This window comes from Lepus europaeus, chromosome 12 (assembly GCF_033115175.1).
Source record: "Lepus europaeus isolate LE1 chromosome 12, mLepTim1.pri, whole genome shotgun sequence".
Lineage (NCBI taxonomy): Eukaryota > Metazoa > Chordata > Mammalia > Lagomorpha > Leporidae > Lepus > Lepus europaeus.
The window spans coordinates 83,260,724-83,273,715 of NC_084838.1; the positions used below are offsets into that span (position 1 = coordinate 83,260,724).

The 12,992-nt window shown below is 36.1% G+C and overlaps 1 protein-coding gene across 2 annotated transcripts in view; it reads left to right on the forward strand.

Annotated features, from left to right (window-relative positions):
- PCSK5 (proprotein convertase subtilisin/kexin type 5) overlaps positions 1–12,992 on the forward strand; it is a 434,133-nt gene that overhangs the window by 221,917 nt on the left and 199,224 nt on the right. For both annotated transcript variants that reach the window (XM_062208432.1, XM_062208433.1), the window contains exon 10: positions 6,690–6,793. In XM_062208432.1, coding sequence (XP_062064416.1) covers positions 6,690–6,793 — 104 coding nt within the window. The remainder of the gene's footprint in view (positions 1–6,689; positions 6,794–12,992) is intronic.

A 12,992-nucleotide genomic window follows, 5' to 3' on the forward strand; every position in this document is an offset into this window, starting at 1 on the left:
GGAAATGCTCATATTGTTTCATTTTGCCTAAAACACAAGATTTTAAATTTTGGAGATAAAAATGAGGACCAGACCTAGACTCCAGGTTGCAAGTTGTATAGAGAGGCCTTTCGGGTAACATTCAGGGTACGATTGTCAGAGGGAATTGAGCATACAAGGGAGAGCTGGTGGGAAACTTCAATCTGTGACTTGATTTTAATGCATGCCTTCTCAAGTTAGCGTCCCTCTGGCTAATCAGTCCTCTAGTTTTATTCTGTAAGAGTTTATACAGGAAAGTATTTCAAGAAAATGATAATTGGTCTTGCACACAAGATATCACTTCTTTGTAGGAGCTACAGAAAATGTGATTGTGGCCTTTTATGTGTAATAACAAACATATACACTGTTAAGCCAGAATTTATAAGGAAAAGAAGGCACTTCAGTTTAAATGATAAAATTTTCCATTGTGAATTACAATCTCTCTTTTCTTCAGTCTGTTTGGAGACCAAATTTCTATACCTTGGCTTTGACTAAATCCTGGTAATAAGAGCATGGTTTCGTAAAAATTTACCTTGAGTGGTCCTGAACCAATTTTCCCTTTTCTTTCATTTCCTCTGGTTCAGGTGTAAATGGGTCATAAGTGAGTGTCCAAGTGACACCAATACAGGTCACATTTCCAAAACTTGAGATAATACCATGTGTTCCAAGGCTACAACTCAATTTTAGACGTGGAACTTTTGAATTAAGGTAGAACACAAAACAAAATCAGTGCACCCCCAATAGTGAATACTCCAGCTCCCCCTGAGACTGACAACCTGCGATCCTTTCAGGTTCTTCATCACCTGACAAAACAAGATTGATTTCCTTTGTTGGATGATTAGCATTTTATTCTTAAATCATCATTTGCATGTCCTGACAGTCATCAGAGTAGTGTTTCTAACCAATCTCAGCAGTCTCTTAATACTCCCTCTCTCATCTTTGGTGTTCCTGCTCACACTGAGACCATTTCCATAACTGCTGATTTTTTTAGCATCACTATAATGACAATTTTCTGGCTACTTCTTCCCACTTCTGTTGTACACACTTTTCAGAAACGTGAAGGAGACTGGTTTTATCTCCAATTGTTATTGAATATTTCATGTCAGATATATTGATCATGATTCATCATGCAATTTTCCCATTGATTTTGTTCACATAATACAACATTAGACAGAATCACTCTTATTTAAAGATTGTTCTACATAGGAAACAGTTATCATTCTCTGGCTTTGCTGTTGCTCCTCTTTTTGATAAATTCTCTTTCTGTAGAAACATGTGTCTGTTGTCCCTTTTATCAGTTGCCTCTAAATTGCATATCATGAAAGATCCATTTGGGGGTGAGGAGGAAATTTGATTATTTTTTCTCTTTAATAAGTGCAGGTGATTCTGACCTCAGAATCAGCCCTTAAGGCATTATGATCTTGCTGAAAAGCCCATGAGAGCATTTCAGGCATGGAAAGCCAAGATACTGTGGCAAAAAGTGTCCTACATGCAGGGCCTCTGTGGGTGAGACCCAGTGGAAAGAAGTGGTCATTAAAGGAGGATTTACTTTTCTCTGAAAGGAGGAGAGAACTTCCACTTTGCTTACGGCCTTGTCTATCTACAGAAGGATTTTGTGGATTTTAAAGACTTCCATAGCCTAGGCAGCTCATGTCAAGAACCTCAGGTGATCACTGATGTCATACATAAGAGTGTTAATTAATTATTAAATTAACAACAGGAGTCACTGTGCACTAACTTACCATGTAGGACCTTTGCCCTCAAAGAGTTGGATTATGAGAGCTAATAGTAAAACCTGGTCTCAAAGATTTACTTCATTTAGTGTATTCTTATGTCTCATAAGCTATAGTTATGTCTAAGTACTTGCAAAAAGCATATCATTCTTGAGTTCTTCAAAGTTAATTAATTTTCTCAGAAAAATATATATACACATAAATGGAACCTCAGAAAGATTTACTTTTATTGAATTAAAAAGCATTTTTTTCTTATGGTAAAAATAATCCTTCTGGTGTTCTATTGCACAGTGGGGTAACAGTAGTTAACAATAACATTATATTTTTCTAAATAGCTAGCAGAAAGACTTTTGAATGTTCACACTACAAAGAAATCTTGACTATATGAAGTGATGGATCTAATTATCCTTATTTGATTATTAAAATCTATGCATGTATCAAAATATTACATTGTACCCCACAAATATGTAAAATTGTTGTTTGCCAATAAAAACAAGTGCAGGTGAATCAGTGATTTAAGACTTAAAATTGGTCCTTGTTAAGGATCACCAAATACAAATTTATTCTAACACTCACACATCTGGGAAAGCTCTTGATGAGAGGTTTTTTTCCTTTTTTTAATTTAAATGCTAGCAGTAGCACATAGAATCCCAACAAGTAGCACTCAAAATCTCTCTTGGGAATGTGCTATTTCTTCTAAACCTAATGTTAGGCCCATGAAATACTTTGGACTGCTCAGAACAACAATGTAATTCAGATACCAGGTACTGATAGTATCATTAATGATCTCGTTTTTGCAACTTAAAACCAAGTTGAGGGTGGGTTCAACTGAGATTCATTGAGAAGAATCACCTAATCAGGCCATGAGCCACATCCAAATGATACCATGGCAGGAAAGGTGACAAATTCCTAATAGAAATGCTATAAAATAATTTAATATGATAGTAATATATGATATATAGTATGTACATAAAATATTATAGCATAAAATCAAGATAACTTTTCTGATGTGGTATTTTTGTATTCATCTTTGATAGAGTGTATAAATGCCAGGTCTTTAGAACCCAAATTAGACCTCTAGAATCAACAAATGAGACTAAGATTCAATAATCTAAAGACTAAAGACTATCACAAACAAAAATCAACAGAGTTGAGAGAGATAATGTGTATACAATGACTGTGTGGCTGTTAGGATGTGACATACCAGACATGACTTTTTATCCAGATGGGAAAGAATTACCTGACAAAACAATGTGTGTATCTCTTTGTTTCACCCCTGTGGATCCATCTGGCAGCAGCATTACAGAGTGATCGACAACATAAGTTTTATGGCTAAGTCCAACTTCTTTGATTCTATCTGTACCACTTTCTATCTGTATGCTTGAGTTACTGTGTATAATGTACAGCCCAAGTTTTGTCATTTATGAAATGGAAATAAGAATATTCTACATATCACATGATTTTCATTACAGTACCTGGCCCTAACCAGGTGCTCAGTAAATGTTCATTATTATTACAAGGTCCATAGAAGTTGCAAAACTTCTTAACCGGAAATGATTGCATATTCAAAACTCCCCAGAAAGTCATGTTCATTTCATTGCTTTGAAAGATCATCGATAGCTACCCAGATCTTGCAGACATTTACAAACGTTGCCCTTTTACTGCATATTGTTCTTAAAGGACATCTGGAAATAGTTCCAGGAAGAGCTTTCAGGGATGTGGCTTTTAGGGGGTGGTGGTCACCGGGGTCATGGGTGAGAGGTGCTGCTCTTTTTCTTTAGGTACATTAGATTTTTGACCTCTCAATAGCTGCTTACCCCAAAGCTCTTGGTGCTCAGTCTTCCTATTGTTGGAAATTAGAGCACTCTTGGTTATCAGAAGCCTGTGATGTGTGGGTTCAAGGTATTTGCCAGTGAGGACTAAGTTTTAGAGAGTACTACATTAGACTAGGACACTCCTTGCAAAGGGCACTCAACCTTGCCTCTCTGATTTTGCTCATGTATGATTTATTAATCATGTCTTTGGTGGTCTGACTCGGTATCCATTTCTGTATCATCCCTACAGCTATAAACACAAACAAGAACTAGGATGTAAATCAGACTTCCCCAAACACAAGTATCCTTTTAGAATAGTAAGAATAGCTAAAACTTAATGTCTTTCAAAATTAACACAGGGTTGTTTCGTGTGCTAATCCCTTATCTGCCACAGGTAGAAACATCACTGATCCACTGATTTAAAATCCATTGGTTTTCCTAATTATCTTTCTGGCTTCATTTTGAAGAAATTCAGGAAATTTTCTGATAGATCATTTCAGAAGTTGCACAGCATCAAACTTCAGAGGAAAATCATCTGAATACCTTATTTCCACATACAGTTCCAATTTCCTGAAGCCATTTGTTCCTTCTAATTACAAGCAATCCAGGAACTAGTTTTTGCAACTAGAGCATGAGAACAAGTAATTCATTTCTTCAGGCTGAGTTGAATGCAGGAGTCTTTCTGAATCCACTGTAGCATAAGGTACAAGACCAATGTTTTGTGTTCTATTACCATTCCATTTTTAGTGCTAAAGTTCACTAAGGAAAATATATATCTCTCAATGTCAATGAGATTTCCAAAGGAATCCTGCCCTGGTGATAGATAACATGGAAAACTTACTTTTTAAATTTTTCTATAAGGAGTAGGATTTAAAATATAAAAGTTTCATTGTATATTAAACATCAATATTAGATTCCCTAGGTTGATTTAGATATATTTACCAAATCCATGTATGCTTTCTGGTCCATCTGCTTACAAATGAAAAAATAGTTATATAAATACACATAAGTGTGTGTGTGTGTGTATGTGTGTTAATTTGGGAAGATTGTGCTTTATCATAGTAAATGACTGGAGTGTCTTTCTGGATTAAGGTTTTGTTATTGCTTTTGCCCTTCACCCAAATAACTGTCCTGGACCCAGTGTGGTGGGGAGTGCGGGAGGAAATAAACATCACCTCTCAGGCAGAGCTAAAATATCTATGGTGAAACTAGCATTCAGAATTATCTTGTGAGTCATTTCTTAATTTCCCTGACCTGACGTGCATTAAGTCGCCTGGATTGCCATGTGAATTCAGGGTTACTCAACAAAGTTCAAAATCATGCCATTTGTTGTAGAAGCAAAACTTTTCTGTTTCCTGGGATTCTTCAGACAAGCTGCCTCTTCTTGAGAGTGATGCCTTCTCAGCTTTTAAAAGTGGTTCCTTACAAGTGTTATAGCAAAAAAGAAAAATTCTGTTTTCATTGTTCTTAAAGTTCATATAGTTGGATTTTCATTACTTAATAATAGTTCTTTTGTGAATACAGTCTTGCAAAATAGTCTTGACCCAATCTTACCACTCCAAAAACTTAAAATGGTAGCACTAACTCTCTGCTAACGTTAATCTGATGACATAACAAAAAGATGTCAGAACTCGGTAACACTTTTCTTCCTATGCTCCCTTTATATTCGAGTCACCCAATAAGAGTTGTGGCTCTAAGTTTAGCAAAATGTTGTACTATTACTTCTCAGCAGCTTCTTTTGTGCTAGATACTAGGTTAAGCATTTGGCATTATTTTAAGTGATTCAGTTGGTGCAAAGAAGTTAAGTAGATATTATTATCCACATTCTCCATGAGGAAATTAATACATTGAGCCGTTAATTTCACATAGAAGGTACAGGAGACAGTCTGATCACTGGGGCCCTCTTATTAGGAGGCCACACTCAAAGTCCCCTATATGGCGAGTGTGGTAGAAAGAAGTGTAGATAAAGTGAGGCAATGGACAGAACCTACCACTAACTATAATTAAGATACCAAGTTTTTGCTTGGCCTGAAAGATCCCAGTGTCCAACCATGAGTATATGAGATTAAACTCATGGTAGTAATGAGTAATTAGTAACTTTTTCCCCTGCCCCAAATGTTCTAACCCATCCTTGAAAATATTCCTTATAAAATGAAGTTAGTGGATGAAAAACAAAGAAAATGACTAAACAGGCTTCATGAAAATCCTATCTCTTAGCTAAATAAAAAAGCATCACACTTCGAAACTCAAGACTGAATAAGTATCTGGAGTAGAATGAATTCTTGCAGATTACATTTGTTCATGAATTACATTCATATCAGATGCTTTCTAGTGTATACATAATTCCTTAAAAGAGAATAAAAGGCTGTGCATGTGTACTGGTTTCTTTTCTGTGTGCTTACGGTTAGCACTACAGTAACTCCAATGATAGCATTTCCTACTCAGTAGTTTCATCGGGCTCTTCAGTGCTAACAGCCATATGAACTAGATTTACAATACATTGGTACAACTACTTATATTAAATTAGGAATATGCCCATACCTGTCTGTGCCTTAGAGCCCACTTTGGAGTTCTATACCATATTCTCTTTAAAGAACATCAAAAATGGGAAATTGAATTCACTTGAGAGTCTTCCATATACTTTGCATGTAGATGTGCAGAAGGTGAAACATGGCCTAGTACTTTGGTAAATTGGAAATCAGTTGCTTAACTATATGCTGTAACAGGAGTACTCCAGAGGCCTTCCATTTGGACTATTGTTTACTATAATCTTCCTTTGACAATGCAAGATTTTATACAAAGGATGACAGCACCATCATGGGCAGCCATTTTGTTGAGGAAACCAGAAACCCTTGCTCTTTTAAACACCTAAGTTACACTACTCCAATCATATTATTTCTTCAATTTAAGGTTATATTTTCTGCCTCCCACAAACTAATGTCAATTCTCCATGTTGAGAACAAGAGAGGCATTTGGCATTTGGTTATCCCAAACCCAAATCTCTGACCCTTTGTTTTTAGTACTTTGCCACTTTAATTTTGCTTTTTTAATTTGCTTGTGACTCTCTGCTTCCCCCATCTTTTTTTTTTTTTGGTACAATGATTCTTACCTTGTCTTTCCCCAGTCCGTTTCTGACCTGGAGAGACGTACAGCATGTTATTGTCAGGACATCCCGTGCGGGACATTTGAACGCTAATGACTGGAAAACCAATGCTGCTGGTTTTAAGGGTGAGAACTTCTTTCATATTCTGTCACAGGCAAAATATTTTTCTTTTTCCCCCATTTTAAATGGAGAGCAGGAAATAGAACCTCTCAAACGAAACAAATTGTGTGTTGACACACGAAGAGCTTCATACTTTAGTAAATAAAAGGCAAATTGATTTTTTTCTTTTTTAAATTAAAACTACATATTAAAGCAGATTTCCTTGGCTTCCCAAATTTTAGGTCAATTTTTTTTAAAAAAATCAACCAACTCACAATTATAGTCGGCCTATGGAACTCCTAATTAGTTTACTATTTGCTGCCAAGCGGTATTTATAATATAAATATATAATAACATAGATAATATAAATATATAAAATCATTATATAGTGAATACTTCCTCTTAAATAATAATTGATACACATAAATTGTATTTATAGATGTGTCAATAATTCGCTTTAGTTCAGTGGTGTTAGTTGCTAAACTATGCATTCTATAAATTTGGGGTTTTTGGTTTTAAAACATCCACAAACAGAAAAGTAAGCATACTTCAAGAGATGTTACTTTATATAAACTAAAAGTTCATATGAAGCTTTATAATTTGCAGTCTGTGTAATTGCACACAGTATTAACTAGTACTAAACATGTTTCCAGTGGATGATACAGATTATATTTCCCACAAACTGTCTTATTAGCAATAGTTCTTTTGTTTGTTGTCACAGATAATATATGGTATAATAAAACAAAAGTAATTATAGAAAACAGATGTCCTAATGTTTGGTGTATTTACTCAAGTTACAGATGACCTAAGCTTTAATCCATTCACTTAAGTTATAACAAAGAATATTTTTAGCATATCTACAGACCTAAATGTACTCCCAAATAATCTTAGAGTCATTATATATGCCTAAAGATAAAAAATAGTATTCCATAGCATAGGGAATATCAACTTAATATTTGAGGTTCTGGTCTTCAGGCCATAAGTAACATTCTCAGTAATCCCAGACAAGTCATTTAATTTTTAAGGGCCCTAACTGCCTCAGTTTAAACATTTTGGAAGCTGAATAATACTATGTACATGTGATCTTAACATATCCTTGGAGAATTATGCCTGATGTGTGCAAACATTCAAGCCAAAATGCATATTTTAAGAATTATTTGCAAATAGCTTAGTGCAGTCTCATGCTTAGCCAAAACCTATAAATATGCCAGATAACCAGTGCCACATAAAGATTTATTTGATTAGCATCTCTTCACTCCAGTTTTAGAAAGAGAACATCCCTCTGCTTTTGAGTATTATCAAACACCTTTTTCTGCTTGTAAACTAAATAATGCAACAGAGTTCAATGAACTTTTAATTCAAACAGTTGCAAATACCTGTTAGTATCTCCTCCCTGAAGCCCAAATCATGACACTTGATCCCCAAATTTCTAGTGTATGGGCAGAATCAGAATTAATTCAAATTTCAGTCATTCCGGAAAATCCAGGATATAATTTGCCGTATGTGTGCTTCATTTTGACCAGTTTTCACATGTTCCCAACTCTTATGATTTAATCCAAGGGTACATGCAGGGAAGACAGGACCAACATATAACCCTGGCTGGTCCAATGCTGCAATGAACTTCTTAGTAGGAGGTTCACAGACTAAGTACATTGACCTCCATGAAGCTGAGGAATCAACTTTAACCCAAATATAAATGTCTTAGTTTTACTTATTCCTTTTTGGCAACTTAAAAAGAGCAAATGGTTCTAATAAAAACTCAACTCTTTTGAAAACCTCTGTTGGTTTTGGAGAGGGGGAAACAGAGGATTTAGACTAAATCACCAGACCCAAACCTGAATCTGAAAGGGGCTGTGCACTGCTTCTGGCAAGGAGGAAACAGTATTTTACTATTGCACGTGGCAATATTTAGGATAATATTTCACTCGTCTCTTAGATGGCTGCCAAGACTAACAATTAAAGTTTGCTTTTTCATAGATGAATTATTCTGAACTGTCTGGGCTCCCAGGGGAATTGTTTTGTAATTTCGTTGATGGCAAGCCCCATATTTCATCTAAACATGATCATAATAGGATGAATTTTTTTTAAAAAGAGTTATTTTCTTTCCTACCCTAAACATTACCATCCCCTCCCAAGCGTCCCACAAATAAAAGTGATGAAGGCAGAGGCTAGCAGGAGAAGCAGCATGCTTTGGGAAAGTAGAAAATGCAGGTCATCTGAACCGAAAACAAAGGTGGGGAAGGGGTGACTTCCTATGAAATAAAACCTGAAAGAACCAATTCTTGGAAGAGATTCATGCAAGGAGAGCTCAGCAAGAGTCCATTCTTTAAATTCAGTCGGCCTTCTTTTGCAGGCCTTGCTTAGCTGGAATCCACGGCCCCACATCTCTCCTTAGACTGTAGAAAACAGAAGTTTCCTGCCAACAGACCCATATGGCCTTGAGTGCTCACTCCTATCCCACCCTGCTCAGTCCTAACACTGAGTGACCGAGGTGCGTGAAATGAATGTGAAAACACTTGTGCTTTCCAGAGCCTGTTTTTGGAAAACAGGACAAACATTGTGCCCAAGTGCTGAGCAATTTCACTTGTTTGAAGAGAGATTTTTTAATATGAAAAACACAAGACAGCAAATTCATATATTGCTTGGTAGGGATCTGTTATTATCCCTTATAAAGATCTTCTTTCTCATAAGGGTAGGCAGAAGTCACTCAGAGTAGTAACCAACTTAGTTTTAGGATTTGGACATAGGTAGACTTTCCATTCTTAGTTGCCACTGATAACTTCAGAACGGCCAAGATGCTCAAGAATAGTCTCTCACCAAGCTCTGCCAGACCCACATTACATAATGTCCTTACATTTCTTGAGATGTAACTGGTGTTACACATCTTAGGTAGACACAAAAGCTAGCCGACACATGGATTAGACAGATGTGGGGCTCTCCTGAACGCAAACCTGGCCTGTAGTTACCCACATGAGTTATTAAGTACCTGCAGGGTGGAAGTGTTCCCTCCTCCTGAGGCACTAGCAAGCTCCTGGTGACTGGCACAGTTCCCAGGCAGGCAGGGAGGCTGGCCTGCAGACACTAAAGAAGCGGACTCTCTGCTGACCAGGCTCTGTTTTCCTGAAACACACTGATGAGCTAGTCAAGAGAAGTTTCTTCACCTTTTTGTCCTCTGCTTACAGTAACTCTGTCAATGACCCCATCATGACAGCATCTCACAATGAAGCAAACTCCAAAGATGCAGACAACACATCAACATTGTTATGCTAATGTGCCTTAAATTTTAACAATTTAATTGAACTAAGATTATTCTGTCCTGCTGCTTCAATAACAAAAATAATAATCTTTTATAGCATAATTAAAATGTCCTTTGCAGCACATTAGTCTTTCAGAATAAACATAATCCAATGAATAGATGCCTATGGAAATTTACTAAACATTGATTTATTGATTTGCTTTATTTTAGGAATACTCCTAGCTAAATTTCACACAACACTTTTGACTTTAAACCTTCTCCGGAGATAGTTTTTTTAAAATAAGTGGAATACATATCATGAGTCAATGAAAGAGTATATTTGAAAGTATGCATGAGAATAGGAAATCATTTGTCTTAGACTAGTTGCACTGATGTGATATTCTTCTACATGAGAACTGAAATCCAAGTTCTGGTATTTTGCTACTGACCAACATTTGCAAAGCCAGGAGATAACGTTGGCATTAGACTGTTAGTTGTTTTTTTTTGTTTTTTTTTTGTTTTTTTGTTTTTTTCAGGATTCTTTCTTTTCTCCCTTTGACCCTTCCCCTTCCTCTATGAAAAAACTTTTCTGTTTTGTTACCTGTTCTTTTTTAATTCTCACTCATGTTCTTTAAAATACACAAATCAGCTATAGGAGTGAGGCTTTTTACGATTCAAGGTGATTTTATGCGTGGAGTTTGGCTTATGCTGTCTCTTCATCTATTTATTCACAAATATTTCCATAGCTCCTTCAGCATACCTGCCAAACACATGTTGACATGTGCCCAGAAAAATTGAAGGAAATGTCAGGGGCAGCCTGGTACTGCTTCATCTGTATACCGTGGTATACTCTACATCAGAAATAGAAATTTACAACACACCTTTTTTTCTTCAATCTAAGTCCCAATGATCTGCAAGGTCCTGTCAGATAGAAGTATTGATGATGCTTCTCTCAGCATCTAAAACTCAGTCCAGTGTCAACTGCAGAAAGCATCCAATATACAGGACATCTGTTGTGTCTGGTGTGTATTTTGACCAGTTTGGGTACAGAGCCATGGGAATGTTTTAATTCAGGCTTTCTTTATCATCCATGGCTTATATCATCTCAGGAAGAAGTTAGCTCTTGCTTGTGATTGCCTTCCTTCTCCTGCTTTAATCTGAGAAAACTGCAAATCCGCCATCCCCTCCTCCTACCAAAACCCTGGGCTAAGTAGGCGAGTCCTTCCCCTGAATGTTTGGTTTGCATACGCAGCTGTCACGATTGAATGCATGAACATCAGTGCTCTAGTTTTCTTTTTTTTTTTTTTTCAAAGTGTTTGTATTTGGAATATATGACTGTCTACAGTTAAACTCTCTTAAATCTAGGAACAGGAATAGACGTCAGATAATAAATTAGGACCTTCTGTCATCTTTACTAGGCGAAAGAATGAAAAAAATGTCATTGAAAATCAAAAAATGACAACTAAGTGAGCGAGGTTACCACGCCTTCCATTTCACTGCCCTCCCAGACTATGTAAGTCTCTTTTTTTCTACCAGCATGTTGCTGACATCTCCCCATCCCCGCTGACTCTTTCTTTGACCACAACTAAACTACTAGATAATTTTTTATTTCTAACTGTTTACCCACCGTGGGGAAGACAATTGACAGTCTAACATGACTTCTTAGCCTTCGAGGCCTTAACTTTTAATAACCTTTATTACTTTTAATTGCCATCATTTTATTTCCACTGGTAGGGTTGGTAATTTTAAGATGTTCCAATATATTTTTAATACCTACCTGTCTTGCTTTCAGTTTGTAACACTTATTAAAAAGAATTAGAAGTGCTGAAACCATAAAGCATGCCATGTGTTAAATCAAAACGAAAGGTTTTGAAATGGTCTTTGAGTGTATTAAGTGATTTCTGATGTGTTACCATTTATAAGGATGAAGTTTCACTTTATTATTTCACTGTGCAAATAATATTTCATCTTTACCACCTAGCATGTTGATTCACTGTTGGTAGTTATGATTAAAGCCACATAATATACCTTAATTGGTAATCTGCACATCATGTTTTTGAAGAAAGGTCAAAGTAAAATGTTATTCATCTGGTCAGTGTCAGAGGTGGGGTTACAATCAGATGGTTGACTCCAGTTCTGATCCCATTTGCAGAAATAAGGTTACTAGAAGAGATAGAGGGAAGTAAATACATTTGATTCTACCTAATAAAATTTGCTCACTGGAAATGCCATGTGATTTTTTTTCCAAGATTCTCTGTTTCCTACCCTGCGCTCTCTGAACTCATATTCATTTCATATTGACTGACTAGAAACCTTTTTATTTTTTCATTGATTCACCATTGTATATATGAGTTTATCTTCTGGCTTATTAGTAAGAAAAGATGTGAGTCACACATATTTTGGGGATTTTACCTTCACACTTTTGTCTAGTGGATGACTAACATGGGAAATCTGGAATCGTTTGTAACAAAGCCTGCTTAATTGTGACTTAAACTAGAGTGTATGTCCAAAATGTTTAGTTGTCCCATCAGCATGTTTAACTCATGCCTACTAAATGTTTAAGGTTAAAAATATTTTCTACCAATACGAAGTGTTCTTTTTTCCCAAACTGAATAGTAGTATGAGGTTTGTTGGACATTCAGGGATTTGGTATGGCTGTGGGTTTGGGTTTTTGTTTTTGTTATTGTTTTTGTTCCTGAAGGTTTTAAATGCACATGGTTTCACTCTTAAAATTCATCTTCAAAATAGAACTAAAATGGGCTCACTCTTTGCCTATTATGTCTGTTCTAGATATTATTAGTTAATGAAGAGACTTATATTTGAGTAGTTTTGTGGTTTTGGCACAATCTTATTAACTTAGTGACATTTTCTGTGGACTCTGAGGGAGCCAATTAATGTTTTTATACCTTAGTTTTTGCAAATTGGGGGTAGATAATATTAAACATAATGAGGAGACTGAGTTGAATGAAAGGTGCTTTGAAAATGGAAAA